A 20,324-nucleotide genomic window follows, 5' to 3' on the forward strand; every position below is an offset into this window, starting at 1 on the left:
CAAAGTCAACGCCAGTGACTGTCCACTGACTCTACATGCTCATCTAGGAGGAATGAATGCTACAAGTCACTGACTAGATGCAATCTGCTGGGTTTCCGTAGATAGAAAAACTTTTTATCCAATTTGAATAAATAACTAACTCTGACTGCACTGTTCAATTGTTAGGATTAATTGGAATGTATGAACCTGACTTTTGTGAAGTGCCTTGAGACGACGTGTTGTGAATTGACGCTATATAAATAAAACTGAATTGAAATATTCAGCTTCATTTCTTTTTACCAAGACAGTCATCACACTCATATTCTCTCACATTTCCTTCACCTCTCAAAAAAGTGTTTGGGTTGATTTAGTGTTTTCACTTTTATCAGACCAACTCTGAATTTTTGTTGTGACGTAACAACAGATCCATTCATCTTTAGACTCAGAAGGTCTTCGCCGAACCAAATGGAATAAGATTAGTTTCTAGCATGATGTAGTCTTTGGGGCGCCTGGGTGCTTACCTGAGCACTCACAAGTCACCATCTAATTCATACAGACACTGTGACATATGATAGCACAATGCAGCTGACTGCTCTGATGCTGCATCACACTGGCGCCAAACTGTTCAGGCAAGGTGGAGCCAGTTTCACAGGAACTACGCACACCATGATTCCCATTAGGTAGCTGTTGGAGAACATACAGCAGTAGAGCTCATATGCACATTATTCCTTAACTCATGCAGGAACATGGTAAACATGTGCACAAAAAATTATGAGGACAAGGTAGTACTGTCAAGAGACTGGAGATACGTTTATTTACCAAAAAACATGGGAAAATGTACCCCTTACATCACTATACACAAACATCACACCTTTAACCTCTGCTTAAAAACTATTCAAAAAAAGCAATAGGCTGAAACACGCTGAGGCTCAACTACTCTTTCAAAAGATACAATACTCACTAATTACGGGAGAGCTGTGAATGGAGCACCTTTTTATAATAAGACCGTTGTTTTTTTTCAGGGTTTCAGAGACTGCGGAGACAACCTACCTCGTGTTCATGTCACACGGACCTGCGCACACGGTCTTACATCACACATCCTTCAGACTGACACATAACTGTCAGGGTTGGGTGCAAGATATAGACTTAAATCATCCGGAGTAAGCAAATAACATGTTAATCTGCTAGTGTTACTGGTTTCTGGCTGTGTTGTAAAAGTCTGCTTGGGTAGATCTTATCTTTAACCTCTGTTAAAATGTTGCAGCTGATGAAACATAGAGCACACCTACTGTTATTACTGGAGGTATGTAAAAGATGGTGAATAACAAGGTAACAACATCAGGAAGTACATTCCCCAAACTCCCCAAAGAACTAGTTTTTCATCTGTGGGAAGAATTCATGTTTAACCACAGTTAAATGCGAATAATAATAACAGTTAATAATAATAATAATAATAGTTTTGAAACAGATTACTAAATACAAAGCTAACTGCAGTTAACCTAACTTGGAGAACAGACTGGGAGCTAAGCTGCTTTTAGGTCGAGCAATAATAAAACTCACCTGTAAATGTTGCATCTAACAATGGACCGACAAAGCAACGCATCTAACTGAAAGCAAAACAATGAAGACCGAGCTCAGAGTAACGTCAGATTACAAAACACAGAATTTCTGGACTCTTCCCTAAACAGTGATCTATTCAAGGGTTCCTGCAAAAAAGTGCAATAAGCTAGTTTTAGGAGTAAAAATGTGCCTTTAGTAAAAAAAACAAAATCAAAATTAAAACAGAAAACGAATGAGTGTCCAGCTCTAATATGTAACTAAAGGAAATTCAAAGCTAACGTGGAAAATCTGGACAAAGTTGAAGACTAAGAAGCCCTGTATAGTGCCATCTAGTGGACAACACAAAGACGTTCAAAGAAAAATCTATGTATCGGTTGTTTAGCTTTCAGTATTGAGGCCTAAAAGAGCCACAATCCAGAAAATAAGCTATCAAATACTTGTATGTGCTACTTCAAATAAAACTGTAACAAATCCAATCAATAAAATCTTAATATGTATGTGTCATTAAGATATTAAATACACTTTGTAAATCATTAATATAAATAAAACTTTAACTACTTGTAAGTTAAACTATATATAATTATTTAAGTGCTCCCCTATCTACATTGCATGATGAAATAATGTGAACAGTCACTTTAGCTAGTCAAATATACCTTGATGTTAGATTGGTTAAGCCACAGTAGACCAATCACCTTGTGTATAGCTGTGTTAGTCCCGCCCACTGACTTCAACGAGGACCAATAGTAAACAATTCCACCATGAGCAGCGACACAGGACTATGAAATCATTAAATTAATACTATAATAATTACATACGGTTGTAACAATGAATTTAGCTTTAAACGGTTTACACGTGTAATTATGTATTTCGTAACAGACATGTTTGTAGACTTATAGATAACTTTATTACTGAGTGAATGCATGACCAAATTTGATTTAAATTTCCAAATATATAAATATTTATTTAACACGTTATTTTGTGAACCATGGCACATTTAGCTCTCCATACTTGCCAGGTACTGGGTGACATGCTTGTTGACTTGCCTCTGTTACATCACTATATAAGCCTGCTGGGTGCTGGTTTGTTAATATTCACAAGGATATGATTCTCTCCCAGCAAAATACCAATCCAAATTAAAAGCAACTAAATCTGAACACATTTGTGCAAATAAGCCCAATGGTTCTCTAGGCTTTGGCTCCTTTGCAGCTTTCTTGAAACGATGCAGATATCCACATGTTTAACATTTATGTATTCCAGCAGTGAATATATAAACAGCAACACAGCGCAAATTCCATTCTCCTGACCCTTAGGCAGGTTAGTGTGAATCCTTATCAGTCTCTGCTAAGGTAAAGCTTTGGCTTAGCTGCTGCCGTGGGTCGCCATTGCTGCGCTCTCCTCCTGTCTGCTGCCATCCTGCTGTGTGCTGCTGATGGACTGCATGGCCCGTATCTGCTTCAGGCGCGTGGACAGCTCCGCTTCGCAGGCCTGCAGCAGCGTGGTCGTCCTTGCTATGTCCCAGCCCAGCACCTGCTGCATGGCTTCCAGCCCTCTGCTCACTACCATCTACATGCACACAGAGGCCAATATCATTTCAAACAAAGGAGATGTTCGTACCCGAGCTTTTATTATGACCAGTAACTTTACATATCTCTGCATGCGCTAATTAAAATCTCATGGCTTATAGCAAAGCTGTTACTGGTTTAGCTGGAATAGATCAGAAGGTGTTTCTATAGTGTTACTCTCTTAGAGCTGGAAATAAACAGACACAACCTAATGTTTTTTAATTATACATAAAAACAGTTTCAGTTAATGAGCTTCAGATGTCTCAGGGATTCTAGCTTTGCAGCCAAAGTATTTCCACCCCATGAACTTCTTCATGTTGTTACAATAAAACCACAAGCTTCAATGAATTTTATTGCAATTTCATTTGATAAACAAACATAAAGCAGTGCATCGTCTTGAAAGCAGCCAAGAAGGCCAGGTTACTGGAGGAGTTGCAGCAATCCACAGCTCAGGTATGAGAATATGTTAGCAGGAGAACTATTAGTCACATAGATAACAATTCTGACCTTAAGAGGAAGAGTGGTAAGTAGGAAACCATTGTGTGAAGAAAGCCATCAGAAGTCCCGTTCAAAACAATGTAGGGCAGAAAACTAACACTTGCACGTCGTCATAAACAAAAGTACATCATGATGTGAAGATACTGTTCTTCAGGAGGGACCATGAAGCTGGTCAGAGTTTATGCAGAGCAATCATGCAAAGCAAACCATTAAGAGTGGAAAATGACTCGAAACTGGGAGGTTTCAAATCTGCAAAGCAATAAAAAGTACTGTATAATGAGGTATGCACTGGGGCTGAAACAATTCAGCTGACGAATCGTGATGAATAGATTGTTGAAATAATTGTCACCAAAATTAGGAATTGAGTAATCGTTAACTGGAGTATAGAGACTCTAAAACATGTTATTTGCTGAAAGAACAACCCTCTCAGAGCAGTTATAAAGCCCAAACTGTGCACAAAATATATAATTTTGCATTTAAGATGAAAAACTTTCCTTGTCTGTAAATATGATCTATGCAAAACTCTAGTGGCATAGTTTTAGCTTCACCTGGATATACTGTGTGAAAAATCTCCTATTTGCTATCTGATTATTAATCGGTCAATCCAAAAACTGGTCAACGGATCAATTAAAAATCATAATTGGCAAAATAATTGTTAGTTGCAGCCCTAGTATGCACTACTCTGTGTGGGTCTCTCAAATAAAATCACGCTGAAATCTGGTTGTAACGTCACAACATGTGGAAAATGTTCACCACTGCCAGGCACTGTACTTCATCATTCTTAAACGCCAGACTCAGTAGGCTTGCTGGCATTAATGTGCGCCCTGAGCAACAAGTGCACCGCTCAAAGTTCAGCTGTGAACCAATCACACACCACGATTTTGTTCCCTATCAATGCGTGTCCAGGACCACCGGCCAGCTAAGCCTCCCGGTGAATAATGTATGTGGCCTGCAGATGGTTCATTTTAAACAACATATATATATATATATATATATATATATGTATCTCTATTTGGTGGGTCGACTTAATGTGCAGGGTAATGTTAGATGTGAAAAATACGAGGTGTATAGGAAACATCTGGCACCAGAAGGAATGACGCAAGTTATGACAGAGTTCACAGAACAGCTGGAATGTACTTTTGTTGCAATGTTCTGCTTCAAAATTCCCATTTACTGCTTTTAGAGAGGTCTGGTATTTCTGATGCGTCATTATAAAGGTGTTTTTATTTTATTTAAAAGACTGAAGGCATAATGGACGAGTAGTGAGAGGAGAATACCTGCAAATCCTCAGTAGAGAGTCGGGTCTCTGGGCTCGTTTTGCCTTTCAGGACCATCAGTGTCCTGGACATGAATCCGGACGCAGAGTCCACCTCCCTTCCATCGGGCAAATCCACGCCTCCAGCACCTGACATATTAAATCATATATCAGAAGCACAGATTATAGTAAATGAGAGAAACATGAGGGATTATTGAGCAGCAGCAATGACTCCATCTAGTGACCAAAGGGCACAAGTGCAACTAGGCGCCGTGATCAATCACAATGTGAAGAAAGTACAACTAATCACTGAAATATTACCTAGGAATTTAGGTTAACCTTAAAAAAAATACCAATTTAATTTTTCTCCTTAATATTGTTTTCTTTTAATTTAACGCAAATAAAATCTTTGCCTATTGAATCAAGTTTTGCGTGGTGGAAAAGGTTTGCTATTCTTAAACACAAAAGCAAAGATTATGAACAGATGTTTGAAAATTCATTAAAGTCTCCTTCAAAATCATCAGAACCCCTGGTAAAGATGAGCAAATTAAGAATACCTAAAAATAATACTTCCTTCTTTTATTACAGTAGCATAATCTCACAAAAGAAATGTATTCAGTGGAGGAAAAACCCTCTTAATATATATATATTTTCCTTTTTAATGAAACATTTTAATGATTTATATTCTCCTTGTTTCCAGGTATCTGAGAACCTTTAACTGCTAGTCAGTGACTTACTGTTGAAAGGACAGACAAAGTAAGGGCACCAGTAAGAAAGGAATAACAGGAAAAAATTAGGGAGGAAGGAAAAAAATAACAAAAGAAGGCAGGAAGGACAAATATTTGATTAAGTAATAAGAAAATAAAGTCTGGAATTACAAATATTTTTCCATCGTCTTATTTTTATTTTTTTTCCAGACCTGAAAAATACTGAAACCAAAGATCCAAAGTCCATAGGAACCCTGTAAACAACAAATTTTTCTTCAGTAAATCCAAAAGCACTAATGTTGCAGACAAATTGGCTGAAAACTGGGGAGACGGTTCTGTTGAGCGTCTTTATCTTAAAAGAAATACAAGTCTATTGTGCTGAAAAGCGAAAATATGTCAAAATCACTTTGTGGAATGAGACGAGAGTAAAATCCCACAGATTGTCTTTTACAATGACTATTTCCATATGGGCAGAATATAAACAGTAACCACATAATAAATCTGTTATACCATGCTGGCTGGGCGTGCTCGCCTCCTCCTGCCGTCTGTCCTCTTTCTCCACAGCTTTGAGGTACAGCTGGAGCAGCTCTTTGGACTGCCTTTCCTCCTCTCTGCGATCCAAAACCCTCTGCAGCGTCTCCTGAAGTTCCACTGTCTTCTTCTCTTGGAAGCCCAGGGCAGAGGCTAGTTCAGAGCATGGCGCATCCACTAATGACTGGGAAAGTACAACATTCTCTCCAAATTACACACTTAGTTATGCAAAAGTATGAATAAATTAATGAAAACTTTACATGCTTGTATGATCCAATCCCTTAAATTGGCAGCGGAAAACTTTTTTCCATGCAGCCTTCTTTCTAATCTACAGGAGAGGAATCTTGAGTGAAACAGAGAAATCCTGTCTGTACCTGTAGGTCTCCCTCCGACATGAGGATGATACTGGCCAGGTCTTGCTTCAGCTGCAGCGCCAGATTCCACCACGGTACTGCAAGAATGGAGGAGTCGACGACGTCAGCTTCCAGCAACACGGACTCCCTCGCCATCCAAGCCGTCCCACCATCAACTGCAGTAAGAGCGAAGAGAATAACAAAACACAAAAATGCGCATTTCTTTGCAGAATAACAGGAATCCATCCAAGCTTGAGATAAATGTTTCTGCTTACTCTTGCGAGCTGGAACCCATGTCTCTTTATCATGCAGCAACATGAACTTTGTGTTAAATGGTAAACACAAAAAGTAGGCCTGATCCTCTACTATGGTCCCATCGCACTCAAGGACCACAGAGACCAGGTCAGTTTGATTCACTCCAAGAAACTCACATCCTGTAGGAAGAGGAGAAATTCCGAGTTATAGACGTATAATTAACGAAATATCAGTTATGCCTAAGAAAGTTCATCCATCACAAAAAAAAATCACAAGAACAAAGACTGTAATTCAGAATCTGTACAGGGACAAACGTATTTATACCCTTTTAACTTTCACATTATGCCACGTTACAACTACAAAGCACAAACTAATTTTACTGGGATTTTATGCGACAAAACCCACAAAAAAGCAGCGCATAACCGTGAAGTGAAAGAAGGATACATGCTTTTCAAACTTTATTATCAATCAAAATATGAAAAATGGGGCTAGGAATCTAGGAATAAACACAAACAGCAGATTGACTTTTTTTTTTTTTTTTCATTTAAAGACTTGCAGGTTAGAACATGACTGAGATTGACTTGTTTCTGTACAAAACTCTAGCGACCATGAGTTCTAAGCAAGCTTGATTTGAGCAGTAAAACCACCATGGATCCTGAATACCACTAAAAGACCATAACTGACATTTATCTCCCTTGCATGTTATTTTACTCCTTTACGGTGCCAAAGCAAACTGAAATGACAAAAAACAGCAACCAGAACTACATGAAACTGATCCAAATATCCAATAAGGCAACTAATAAAAGGAAGTCTCATAATAGTTTCTCGGAGGTGTTTTCCCCATATCAACTTACCTTTTTTCTTCAGCTCATCCAACGAGGGAACAACCACGCCGTACGACTTCTGCCGTGTGAAGTTACACACTTTGCAGGGTCTCCCGTCTGTCATTATGAGCCTCAAGCTTAAAAACCGATATTTATTTTGAGTTTTCGACCTAGAAACCACGAAACTGCAGTGCTAAACGTTCAACTACTCCTGCCCTTTTCGTAACGCGGAACCGCCACTTGAGCGCTAAGGATGCTGGGATGTGTAGTTTATACAAGACAACAAGGGATGGACGTAACAATAAAACAGGCAAATGAAGATTACAGCGGATTTTACGTACTCTCGTCTTTAAACATATGCATTGTCAGCTAAATGAGATACAGCATTTCTTACTTTATACCTTTATGTTCGGGGAAAAGATGACAACACACACACACACACACACACATATAATATAAATATTTATTTATTGTGGCACTAGTGGCCTTTATTTTGAAAGTTGAGTGACAAGAAATGCGATGACATTTTTATGAAATGGTTGAAAACACTCACGACCGTCTTCCTTGCTAACTATGGAATCTAGTTGTTTGGAAATAAAGTTATACCAACACAGTTTTACATCTGCATCAAAGCCCATGACACTGTTCTAACCTAATCCTGCTCCAAACACCTCCATAACTCCATTCTTGACCTGTCTGGTGTACACGACAGTCTCCACAATGACTTTTGCCCACCAATGCTCTCTAGAGCTAACAAAATAATGAAAGACTCTTGTCACCTCAGTCATCAACTGGTTTACCCTCTGAGAACAAACAAAAAGACTCTGCTTTCCCTCCTCTAAATGCAATAGTCCACACTAATGAACTAAACTAAAGCAATAAACTTTAATCATGGATATACAGGAACTTACTTTTCTAAAGCATTATGTGTTGGTTGTATTATTTACTGCCATTAAAAATACCCTATATGTTATTTTATTTGTAGAAGGTATCTCATGTAATATTTCCTTGTTATGTTCTTCCTTCTTGATTATGGTACTAGTAGTAGAACCTTTCCTAAATTCAGTATACTAAGTGTAATGACAATAAATGTATCATATATTCATTCATTTGCTTGAGGATTGTGTTGGGTTGGGTGACTCCTTGGATGCATGCTTGGAGATAAGCATGGTTGTTCCTGATTGTTATTGTAAATCATGAAATTTAGGCTTCTGCTCTTGAACACTACAGACAGATTCACAGATGGAACAGAATATAATACATTCAATTCAAAAATAGTTTATTATTCCCAAAGGAAAATTTAATTGCTGTAGCTCATATTATATTATATTATAATATAATACAGGTTTCTTCGAAGAGCATATAGAATATTTATAGACAATGCAAATTTCCTTTAATTGTTGTCTTTAAGGGTGGGCTTTTCCAGTGTTTAAGAAGCTAAGCCGCTTTTGGGATGACTCCTGAATAAACTAAACAAATACAGTAAAGATTTGTGTGAAAGAAGAGTCTGTTTCAGGAAAAGCAATCGAGCGTGATTCCATCGACCTATTGGGGAGCTAGGAAGATGGCCTCCACCGAGCAACCTGAACCACCAACACAGGTCTTTCTTTGTCTCTCACCCAACATTTACGTCCTGTTCCCCAGATATCACCGGGAACTCTTCGAATGTGCTTCTAATTTGTTGCTTTTAGCTATCAGCCCTTTTAGCGGCTGCTGCAATAACTGCTCAGCTAATAGGTGCTAGCATGCTTGCTAGTTAGCATGCTAACTGGGGAACGTTTTAAAAGTTTCCTCTCACACAAACTGCTGTTAAGAAGTGGATATAAACGAGTCCTAGGTTTTGCCATACGTTTTCACAGACAACGCAGCTTGTTTATCTAACTGACCTGCCATTTATTACGCTCCCACGTTGCTAAGTTGTTTCTCTCTGAACATATAGTCATGATTCTGTCATGGGAGGTTGTTGATATTGGCAATGGAAAGGTCATTCAAGAAGAGCCACAGGGCTGGCTGGTAGGAGTTTGTTGTTAGTCCTTAAACAATTGACAGCAGGTATTATAGAAAAGGATGGCTTTAAGATTTCATATTTGTCTATTTATCACTTGAGTTACACGTATTGTATTGTAAATACATGCGTGATTTAACAAACAGATGTTAAAGGCAGAGTGCATGCTACTAAACCATTAATCAAGTCCCACAACGCTATACTCACTGAGACAACTCAGATGATATTCCTGCACCACAAAGTTAGCAACCCCAGCTTATGTGGTGCCAGACATTTACATTGTGATTATATTACCTAACGTGAAATAAATCATAACCCCTTGCTTAAAGGATCAATCTGAACCACATGTTACACTCATGTCATTTTGGAAATAAAATGGTTGTCAGAAAGGTCATTTGTGTGCTGTTCTAGAGGTTCCCCCCCCCCCCATTAAATTTCATTGCTTTGCTCCTTATTTTTTACCAGTCAATTCACTGATCAGCTAGAGATTGGAGTCAGATGACTTTCCCTTTATCAGCTTGGATGTGCAGGAAAAAAAAAAGATGTTTTTTCATGTTCAATAAATTAATCAAAACTAAGAACTGTCACCCCTTTTGGTCTTCATTCACACCATCCAACAGTATGTACTTTCCACTTTTTTGAGTTTAAAATGAGATCAAGGGACTTTTATGCTTTCATGCATAAATAAGGACCATCTTATAATTCCTTCTTTTTCTGTTTGATTCTGTTGGTGCTTCTTTACTTTTGTTTTCTTGTCTTGATTGGTCCAAAACCGGAATTAAGTCATGAGGCTCTGCTGGTCTGGACACAATCCATTCATCCGTTGTTTTAGGGGGTCCTCTTTAGTCTTCAAAACGTTTTTCCTCTGATGTTGAGTAATAGCAGCACCTCCTACTACCCAAAGTTTTTTTTTTTCCATATTATATTTATTCATGCATTTAGTAATTAATGAAAAATAAGTTGGCAAGGAAAAAAACACAAACAACAATGATGAAGAGCTAATGAGCTAGCCACATGTAAAACGACTGAGAAGCATAGATTCTAAAATCTTAATAAGAGTAATACAAGAAAAAATGGAAATAAAAAATTTCAAATTTTACTTCCAAAAACTAACAATTAATGTTATTACTGTTGTTAATCAGTAATAAAACAACAATTATAGTGAGAAAAATATGTGATAATAACCAAATAGAAATATTTGAAAGCAGCTAGAATTGCAATAAAACTAAAGATACAGATTAACTTAAGATAAGATAAAATTTTAAGAATACTCAGCCGTAGTTTATATGTGTAACATTAATAATTAATGTGTCTTATTAATTATTCAACACCTAAGTAGAATTTTCTTTTATATTCAGCAATATAATTTTTGTGTTGTGAGCTTTTTAGGTGAAATTCAGTACATTGAAGTATAATAAATGTCAACAGTTTTGTTTTTTTAATGGATCTCGTTCCTATTCTATTTACAGCACATTTTTACACTTTTGCCAGTTGGCTATAAGAAAATCTTTTATAGGAATACACCTAAGTGTCATGTCCAGTGTTGTCCAGCAGATGGCACCGTAACATCGAACTTTGTTTGTCTTTGCAGTCGGGCCTTCCTGGAGTTGACGGGGCAGCTCGGCCCAGAGAAGCACTGGTAAGGAGGCAGAACCTTATCCGAGTTAGCTGATTGAAACGTGGGGGTTTAATGGAAGTGCAGATCAGTTAGCTAAACCAAATGTCGTTCTAATATAATTTATTTTACATGGTTAAGTAAAAAACAAAACAGTTCTACATCATACTGATAACCTGGAGACATAATGGGAAGATAACCTTATGTTTTATTTTTCCTCTAGAGTGGAAAACAAAGTAAGAAGTGGTTCAGTTTTCTTGTAGCTGTAACTTTAATAATTACATACTTGTGCGGTCTTGTCTTTAGAGCAGATTTGATTTGTTTTGCAGAAAAATCCACGTTTTTATCAGAAAATGGTTTAGAGAAAGATGCCAGAAAGCAGCGGCTGCTTGCTTACATAGCCTTTAATGCATGCTTAAAGAAGTAGTTCAGGTTTGAGTTCTATCAACAGCAAGCATCAGTAGATCTTTCATAGTGATTATAGGAAAGTGTTTATTAGGCGGGTTCTTGTTCCTAAATGGGATGGAGTACGTCCCAGGTACACTCGGCGTCCTTGTATGGGCCCAACACCCAGGTTGTATTGTTCAGCCAGCATGTCTCAATGTCATTCGCCACCATTCACTCTTCATCTTCCCCCCATCATCCCTTCATGCCAAGGCTAATTTAATCCTGCGTTTATTGATTGTGGGAGCATTCTCACAGGCTTTCTTTCAATTTACTTCAATTTCATCATCCTGGCGCACTTGAGGCTGCCTCCTCAAAAAGGGAAGAAATTCTTGTAGCGAAGGTCCTGATTCGAGACCGACTGACAAGTCCCACCACCTCCCTCCTCACTTCCAGCCCCTTTTCTCTATTCTCTTTTCTCTTTTTGATGAGCTGCTCTTTCCCAGTTAAGTGGATTATTACAGTAGGGATAATTCTTGTCACATGGCATTATTTGGATGAGGTGAATAATTGAGATTTGTGTCTGAAAGGATTTTATCTGGATGAGAGGAAAGGCAGTGCTGGCAGGGTTGGGAAGGACAGGAGGAAGCGAGAGCAGGCACACACACACTTACACTTGTATAACATTCATGTGCACATGGCTATGTCAGACAGTGCTGTGTGTCAAACTGGGGACACCAGTCATGTTAACAGGTTCTGACTCACCTCGCCCACATCAGAAGGCCTTGGCACACTGCACGGACTCTCTTTAGTGGCAAAAGGACCCAGCTCAGGGGTGCCAGTGCCACAGCCTTTGCCACCACACAACCCAGAGGGGCCGCTCTGGACCTGCAGTTACAGAGACGCATTTTGCTCACCCCAGGAGTGGCAAGTACTTTAGGAGAAACCCAGAAATTTTTTTTATTTGACTTTATTAATGAATGATTTATTCCCCCAAATATCTATGTTGCTAAAATAAGTATATATTGGAAATGTTAAAATTATAAGCTTATAAACATAGTGCTGGTCATTTCAGTTATAGTAATTTGCTGTACTCTAGTTCAAGTCTCCTATGAGGAAATGTGGTATTGAGACTCTAGTATGTATATACCAGCAGATCGTTGCTTAAAGTTATTTTGGTTTGAACCAGGGGTTCTAACCTGTCATTTTTTCATAAAAGTTAACTGGCCAAAAAGGGATATCTGAACCAAAACCAGTGGAAATAGAGCATAATATAAACATTTTATAAAGTCATTGGCAACTGAATTAAATGTGAGAATTAAATGTGAGATCGCAGCATTTTTAATGACAATTTATCTCCATAATAAAACAAAATACTTGAGAACAATGAAAAATAAGAGTGTTACACAGTGGTTTGTGTACATGGGTATGAAATGGTTTACAGATTCTAAACGGTAGTAGGAAGTACATATCGGCGAAGCGGAAAACTGACCCCGAGAAAAATGTGAATAAAGCACAAACATTTCCCCCTCTGCTCTCACTTTTAGGTTTTTTCTTTCTTGGCTACTAAGATATAACCAGCCTTGACAGTAAATAATAATGGACTGGAACTAAGTTCTATGCAAATAAAAAATTGCCATAACTTTGTGATCTGGGGGTTTCTATAGAATTGATAAGAATATAAATCTTTGTCTTTTCTGTAAAGGATCTGGTCAGCAGTCAATAAAGAGCCATCACCATTCAGACGTCTTGTAAATAGAAAGCTATTCATAGAATTATTATTTTCTTTAACTTTTATTCATCAGCCTGTGATGCAAATGTCAACAGACCAAAAATGGTGTTCTGTGAGATGAAATATTTTCATTGCTCAGTTTACACTTGTATTACAAACAGCTTTCGCCAAAGTCCTATTTCATTTAGTTGCCTTTTAAAAGTCACAGCTCCTATTATCAGTCAAGGTTGCATTTTTTGTTTTTTTTTACAAAGATCTTGTATTGATAATAGGAAAGTCAGACAGCGGTTCAAATCCATTAAAAATCGTACATTGGGGTAATGTTCTGACTCTGGTGTCCAGCAATCATTTTTCCTGCTCTAATTCACCAGTTAAGATACATGAGTCCTGATACTGCACATTTTTTTTTTATTTAAGAAAGGAAAAACCTGATTGTCAGGTACATTTCCTTACATTGTGTTGGTAATATAACATGATGAATATAATATAATAAGTACATTTGTCCCTCAGCATTGTGTTCCATTGCAATCCTTCGAGGCTTTAACGCTTTTTAGACAGATTTAACCTGGTTTTAGTGGATTTTCCATATTCATTGGGTTATTTTGCTGGCATAATGCAATCCAGTAATTTGACCCTGCTAGAGAAAATAACACCTATGCCATAACTACGGGGTCTTCTGAAATGAAGGCTTAAAGAATAACAAACTACTGCACCAGGTAGGGTTAAATGCGTTTTGGCCGACCTAAACTCAAACATCGAAGCATGTTACTTTATTTAGTTGGTGTCTTTTTTATACACCTGCAAAAAGCCCTGCTCATTTTGCGTCAGCAAAAAACCACAGAGATGTTGTATTCACCCTGTACGCATGCAGCGGCAAATGTTGCAACTCATCTTAATAGGTCATTTCAAGGCAATGAATCACAACATACTGATCTGATCTCAAACACTGGATCACGGTCCTGATCAGAATCAATCATTCATTGACTATTGATCCTTATCTGGGTCAGTGATTACACCTCATCTCGGTTGAAGTGATCTGCGTTTGCAGCTGTTAGTGTAAGGTGATTAGCGCATGGCTAATTATCATATCAGCACAGATGTACATTAAGCAAGCTGTTTCGAAAACACCGCAACTATATTCATTGTTTCATTGATGACATACTAACAGCCTGTATTTTAATCCCATGAAGGAAACCATTAAAATTGACTATATAAGTAAGCAAACGCCGGCAGATCTTAAGTAGCCTTGCTGCTATAGTTAGTGTTATATTTATATATACATATATATTTATTTCTGGTTTAGATGCCTTATTAACAGAATTCTTCTTTTAAAAATAAAAAGTTTCCTTAGAGCTCTCTAGATGGTTCTATGGTTGTTTTTGGTTTAAAAAAAACAAAACATAAGATGGCTTTTTTTTTTTACTAATAAACATGTTTTTATATAAGGAAAAAACCTGTAAGGATTTTGAATAATCAAAGCTTGTTTTTCTTGCTGCAACTCAAAGCTACTGAGTTTATTGGTAGGGTTTAGATGCGGTGCCAGCAGATTCTGCATCTTATACGGCTCCAGGTACGTATAACGACGTCATGAGTGGGCCATCCGTAGTTTGGTAGGTATAATATAGGTTTGAAAATCTGGGCTGTTGTTACAGCTGTCATAGCATAATCTCATTTTTTTTTTTTGTGACTGACATTTAAAAATGAAAAAGCAATGAAAATGTTTGCTCCTTTTTTTTTATTTTTTAGCCTTTGGTCTATCCTGATAAATAAATGTGACCAAAAAAAAACAAGAAACATTTCGAAAGGTTTGATTGCTCTGAAAATAAATAAATCAATTTGATTTATTATCAAAACTCATTTTTCTGCTCCAATGAAATAAGAAGTTGGAGACTAATATCTGAGCTCACCTAGAGCGCAGTGTGTGCTTTTATCGTTGAGTTGTTGAGTCTGCTGCAGCGTTTGTCAAACCCAGGTCTTGTACTTTAGAATATCCTTCCTGGCATGAAACCAGTTATTTACTTTCCATGCCCTCAACCCAGGCCCCAAATGACTAAATGTGTGTTTGTCTGTAAGAATGCAAGCGTGCGGTTTATGTTAGCAGTAGGTGCATCGCTGTCAGTCAGCGTGTGCATGTTGGCATAGATAGCATGAACCCGGGTGTGTGTTATGTGTTCAGGTTTGGGGATTTTAGTACAGCAGAGGGAGGAGAAAAAGAATTGTAAGGAGAACATCCGCGGTCTCGCAGCAACATCAAAAGCCCTGCTTCCCCAGGATATTAAGCGACTGTGATGAAAAATTTAGCAAGCGTTAAATAAGCCGCTTTGAAGTGATCTGTTTTGGCTCAGCAGTCTTCAAATTTCCGTAGCCCCTCTGCTACAGTGTAGTCGCCTCGGCGTAACGGGGGAACTGAAGATGATTGTGTTCAGGGCAGGAATTTTGGTTGGTTAGCTGAGGCCAAACTAATAGTTACTGGTGGAGCCGTGAAGGGACCGCTGTAGCTACTGTAACCTCTTTATTGTTCTGTCAGACTGTTTCTCTCATCATTTCACTCCTCGCTGTCGGCTCCTTCGCTGCGTCCCGGGAGGCACTGGCTGACAGATGTGGCACATATGTTAGCTCTGGAAAGAGATATTTTTTTCTTTTTCCTGCACTTCCATGTGGGTGTAAGCCTAATGTAAAACAGTGGTGTTACCAGGAAGTCAAAGGTTGAACTGGGGTCTTGCCTGAGTGATACTATCCCCTTCGAACATGTTCACAGTGCCTTGGAGAAGAATTCATTCCCCTTGACGTTTTTCACATTTTATCAGGTTGCAACCCCACATTTCTGTGTATTTTATTGAGATTTATGTCACAGTAAAGCACAAAGCAGTGCATGGCTATGACGAAGAAGGAAAATGATACTTGGTTTTAATTTTTTAATTTTTAATTTTACAAACATTTGAAAAGTGTGACGTGCATTAATCTTCTGCTCTACAGAGTCAATATTTAGTACCAACACTTTTCGTCACAGTTATAGCTTAGCTTATAGTTATATAAGTGTTTTGGGAGTATGTCTCTACCAGGTTACACATTTAAAGACTGAAATTTGTAACCATTTCTTTTACAAAATGGCTGAAAATCAATCCAGAGAGCGTCTGTGAACGTCCGTTTTCAAGTTTAGCCCAAAGATTCTTAATCGGATTTAGGTCGAAGCCATTTTAACACATAATTAGACTTTCATCTGAGCCATTTCATTGCAGCTCTGACTGTGTTTGTCCTCCTGCTGGAAGGTGAACCCCTGCCCTAGTCTTTAGTCTTGTGGATGATCATTTTGCATCATGATTCCTTCCAGGACTGCCATGTATTTAACTGCACACATCTTCCCATCATCTCTGACCAGCTTCCTCCTCCGTGCTGAAGAAAAGCAGCCCCGCAGCATGATGCTTTTTCACAGTGGGGATGGTGTGTTCAGGGTGTTAGTTTTCTATCACACAGTGTTTTGCATGTTGGCCAGAAAGTTCAGTTTTAGTCTCATCTGACCAGAACGCCTATTTTCCGTGGACTTCATATTAGGGATGCACGATATATCAGCATTAACTTGGACATCGGCCGATTTTAGTGACTTCTTTTAAAGATATCGGCATCTGTCCCAGAATTAAAACTATAACCGATGTTAATTTCTGTCTTGTTGCAGTTTGTGCATGTTTCAGGAGAGGGAGGGGGAGGAGGTTAGCCATGTGGCATTTGTTTATGCATAAGACAGTGATAGTTATGCAGTGCAGGATTCGATATGGGCCCAAATGTTCATATTTATGCATCCCTACTTCTTGTCTTGCCACTCCTCCATGAAACTCAGATTTGTAGAGAGCACAACTAATAATTGTCCTGAGATCACATTCTCCAACTGAGCTGTGGATCTCAGCTGCTCCTCCACGGCCCTCCTTGCTGCTTCTCTGAATAATTCACTGCTTGCCCAGCCTGCGAGTTTAGGTGATCAACCATGTCATTTCAGAGAAATTCAGAGTAAAGGGGGATGAATACATATGCAAGGATTGCACATTTCAGATTTTTATTTGTAAAACTGATTAAAAACTATTTTGGTTTCAATACTTTTATAAGGCACTATATATGTAGCGATTTATAGTATATGTGTGCTTTTTTTTTTTGATAGATAGATAGATTAAAATCTAAAAAACACAATGAAACTACTGCACACTTCAAAGTGATTGCGATTAAGCTTTTAACTTTTCAGCCTCCATAAACCAAAAATGAACAAGAACTTAATATCTTGTTTGAAAATTCAGATCTCTAATTATTTCACATGAATCACTTTTAAAGCCATCATTTCAATTTTTGAGAACTGCAGGTTTCAACATGCTTCAAATTAATTATTGGGGCAGAATACAAAATGAGAGCCGGTAATTGGTCCAGTATGGTAACTCTGTTCTGTCAAGAAACTGGGCTACCATTCAGTTAGCCAAGGGAACCTTCTCAGAGATTTTTCCCTTTTTTTCCTCTTTGCTCATTACTTTAATTGTAATTGTAATCCTTTATTGGAGCTGTCTGCAGTAAAGGAGAGTTATGGTCCGACTGGGGGTGCGAGCAATGGAGATATTTCATGATTATTGGGGAAGACGGTCACTAGGTGGCAGCCACTCGTTCTGCTCCGCTGTAATTACTGAGGAGAAAGTTGTGAGGATGTGTGTGTGTGTGTGTCAATTCAAGGTTGTGAGATTTCACAAATTTGTGCACTTGTGTTATCTGATCTGATTCTGAAGTTGCACACAGCACAAACCACATAAAAGGCATTAACCTGCATTTTTTTAAAAATAACTAACATCATCTTTCATGCACCAACAGGCCTGATGAAGGGGGGTGCGATGTATGGAAGTGACCTGAAATCATCGGGTCAGAAATGCTCAGTCTGCATCTGTTTCAGCAGTCGTGGTTTAGGTTTTCTCTTCGAAAAGCATAAAAGCTCCATTCTGTGTTTCACAGCAATTATTGTGCATAATGCTCTGTTTGTTTCCATGGTTAATGACACAGGAAGGGCCCTCTGTTTTATTGTTGCTGTGTTGCAGTTTTTTTTTGTTTTTTTTTCTCCTCTTCGCGCCGCCTCCTTAGAGGACTCTGTATGAATTCTCACTGTCATGTCCAAGGACGAGTGGCGCAGGGTCAGCTAATTGCTTTTATGATTATGATTTCACGTCAGATTTATTGTGCATGCTCGGAGCCCATCTTCCAGGTCCTGCCAACGTTGCGGGCTTTGGATGGGGGGGGGCAATGAGTTTACAGCTTCTGGCTGTGACGTCTTGTTTAAGTGCGGGTCACACTTTTTGACTCATTAGGAGTTGAACGCAGGGGGTTGGGGTGAATCACACAGGCTTTTCCTGTAAAAGCCTCTCTTTTCTATGTCAGTTACTGTACTTGTTTTGCTCACATTTGGCCACAGAAAGCCATTTTATCACTTTGTCTCCAACATGTGCTGAAGTTTGGAGGTCATGAGTGTGGAATGACGCAGACAGGGATCTTGGTTTTTCTGGTCGTTTGAACTTTTTTATGAGCCATAAATCTTTCATTTTCGTTTCTGTTTGCAGATGAAATGATTAAGCTCATTCCACTCATAGTGTGCCAAAATTATCAACTGACTTCTTTTTGATGGTTTTTTTTTTGTTTTTTTTGCCTAGGTTCCACCCACTTCTTTGAAAATGATGAGCACAGATGAGTCCAACCCCTTTAAAAAAAAATTATTTTCATTCTGTGGTTTCTGCCTTGGGTGTTCAGCTGGACTCGATCTGCATCACAAACCCCTGTGATAGCATTTTTATTCTATGAAAATGTCTCGGTGAAACGTTCACACTGAAGGGGAGCTGGGCTCTCCTTGCCATATAAAATCACACGTTTTAAGCAGATAGTCTCATGTCGTAAGTCAGAGCTCTTGATTTGTTGCAGTAATTTGACCTCGCCCTGACCTCCCTGAGCTGGGCCGCGGTGTGCCGGGTGACAGATGCAGCCTGGGAATATGGTTTGGATATAGCTCCACTGAGCTCACAGGAATGTTTCAGTTAGTTTTGCACAAAGTTCATTTTGGAGACATATGTAAAGTCTGTGGTTAGGCTGAATTTAATAAACTTTAATTAATACTTAGGACTTTATTTGCAGGGTTTTTGTCACAGCTAGTATGATAATGTAAACGGCTCGGTAACAGAGCTGTAATTTCCTATTCTCCCACAATTTAGTGAACTGTCACAATATGTTTACTTAAGAAATGATAGAAATACGACCCCGGTTTAATTACAGTGTAGCCCTTTTGCCTCAATATACTTGGGAAAGTGGTCTTATTGAGCTTAGCTTTCTTTATACTCTCCATTCTGCTTTGTAATTACTTCAGCGTGATTTATTGTCTTTTCTTTGTGTTTATGGCTGTAAACTGCTCGAGTGAGTAAGTTGGTCTGAGAGCGGCTTGTCTCCTCGCAGCGAGGCTGGAAATCTCCCGACGAATCCGAGATGTCTCTGCTGTCAAGACTGCTCACATCGCTCTCAGCCTCCAATGTCACTTTCAAGGCATAATTACACAAGTTGTGTTGATTAGTATGAGAAGCAATTACGGCGGCTTTCCGCCGCAAATGGGGAATGTGATGGCTCTTGATTGACAGGAAGCATCCTGGTTTTAATAAGTAAATGACTATGGTAATTCAGGTACTGAGACCCTCTGATTTGTCAGCATATTTCAATTTTTTTTGGAGATGCCCTCTGATTTTTAATGAACATGAATTTGATTGAATTCCCCTTCATTTCCTCTGCCTCTGCGTCCATCTGTCTCCTCTCAGGCCAGCTCGTGCTCTCATAAAGGGGCCGCGTACTGATGCTTTCTAAGCTTTCCAGCTTCTTGCAGAATCAATTCAGCTTGCACAAAGAAAACAAAACAAAAAAAAATACATGAAATGAGCAACCCACACTGTTCAAATTCCCTTTTAGCATCTCTCTCACTCTCACAAGTGCAGAAATCAGTGGAAAAAAAATATTTGTAATTGACACTTTGGGGAACATTTTTCCTCTTTTTATCTGGCTTCCCAGTAAGTTAT

At 38.6% G+C, this 20,324-nt stretch overlaps 2 protein-coding genes across 3 annotated transcripts in view; one reads left to right on the forward strand and one right to left on the reverse strand.

Moving 5' to 3' along the window:
• Positions 1–765: 765 nt before the first annotated feature.
• Positions 766–7,756, reverse strand: dffa (DNA fragmentation factor, alpha polypeptide). The gene is made up of 6 exons (XM_047373273.1): positions 7,555–7,756; positions 6,721–6,879; positions 6,467–6,621; positions 6,072–6,276; positions 4,877–5,004; positions 766–3,102 (listed from the first exon to the last, which is right to left on the reverse strand). The coding sequence occupies exons 1-6, from the start codon at positions 7,646–7,648 to the stop codon at positions 2,899–2,901; spliced, it is 945 nt and encodes a 314-aa protein (XP_047229229.1). The 5' UTR covers positions 7,649–7,756; the 3' UTR covers positions 766–2,898.
• Positions 7,757–9,046: 1,290 nt separating this feature from the next.
• The window catches only part of pex14 (peroxisomal biogenesis factor 14), a 75,332-nt gene continuing 64,054 nt past the window's right edge, over positions 9,047–20,324 (forward strand). Inside the window, exons 1-2 of one of the 2 annotated variants that reach the window (XM_047378327.1) lie at positions 9,047–9,124; positions 11,121–11,168. In XM_047378327.1, coding sequence (XP_047234283.1) covers positions 9,089–9,124; positions 11,121–11,168 — 84 coding nt within the window. In that variant the 5' untranslated portion in view covers positions 9,047–9,088. The remainder of the gene's footprint in view (positions 9,125–11,120; positions 11,169–20,324) is intronic. The other variant, XM_047378335.1, reaches the window with a different exon arrangement.

The sequence above is a fragment of the Girardinichthys multiradiatus genome, chromosome 1 (genome assembly GCF_021462225.1).
Source record: "Girardinichthys multiradiatus isolate DD_20200921_A chromosome 1, DD_fGirMul_XY1, whole genome shotgun sequence".
Taxonomy (NCBI): domain Eukaryota; kingdom Metazoa; phylum Chordata; class Actinopteri; order Cyprinodontiformes; family Goodeidae; genus Girardinichthys; species Girardinichthys multiradiatus.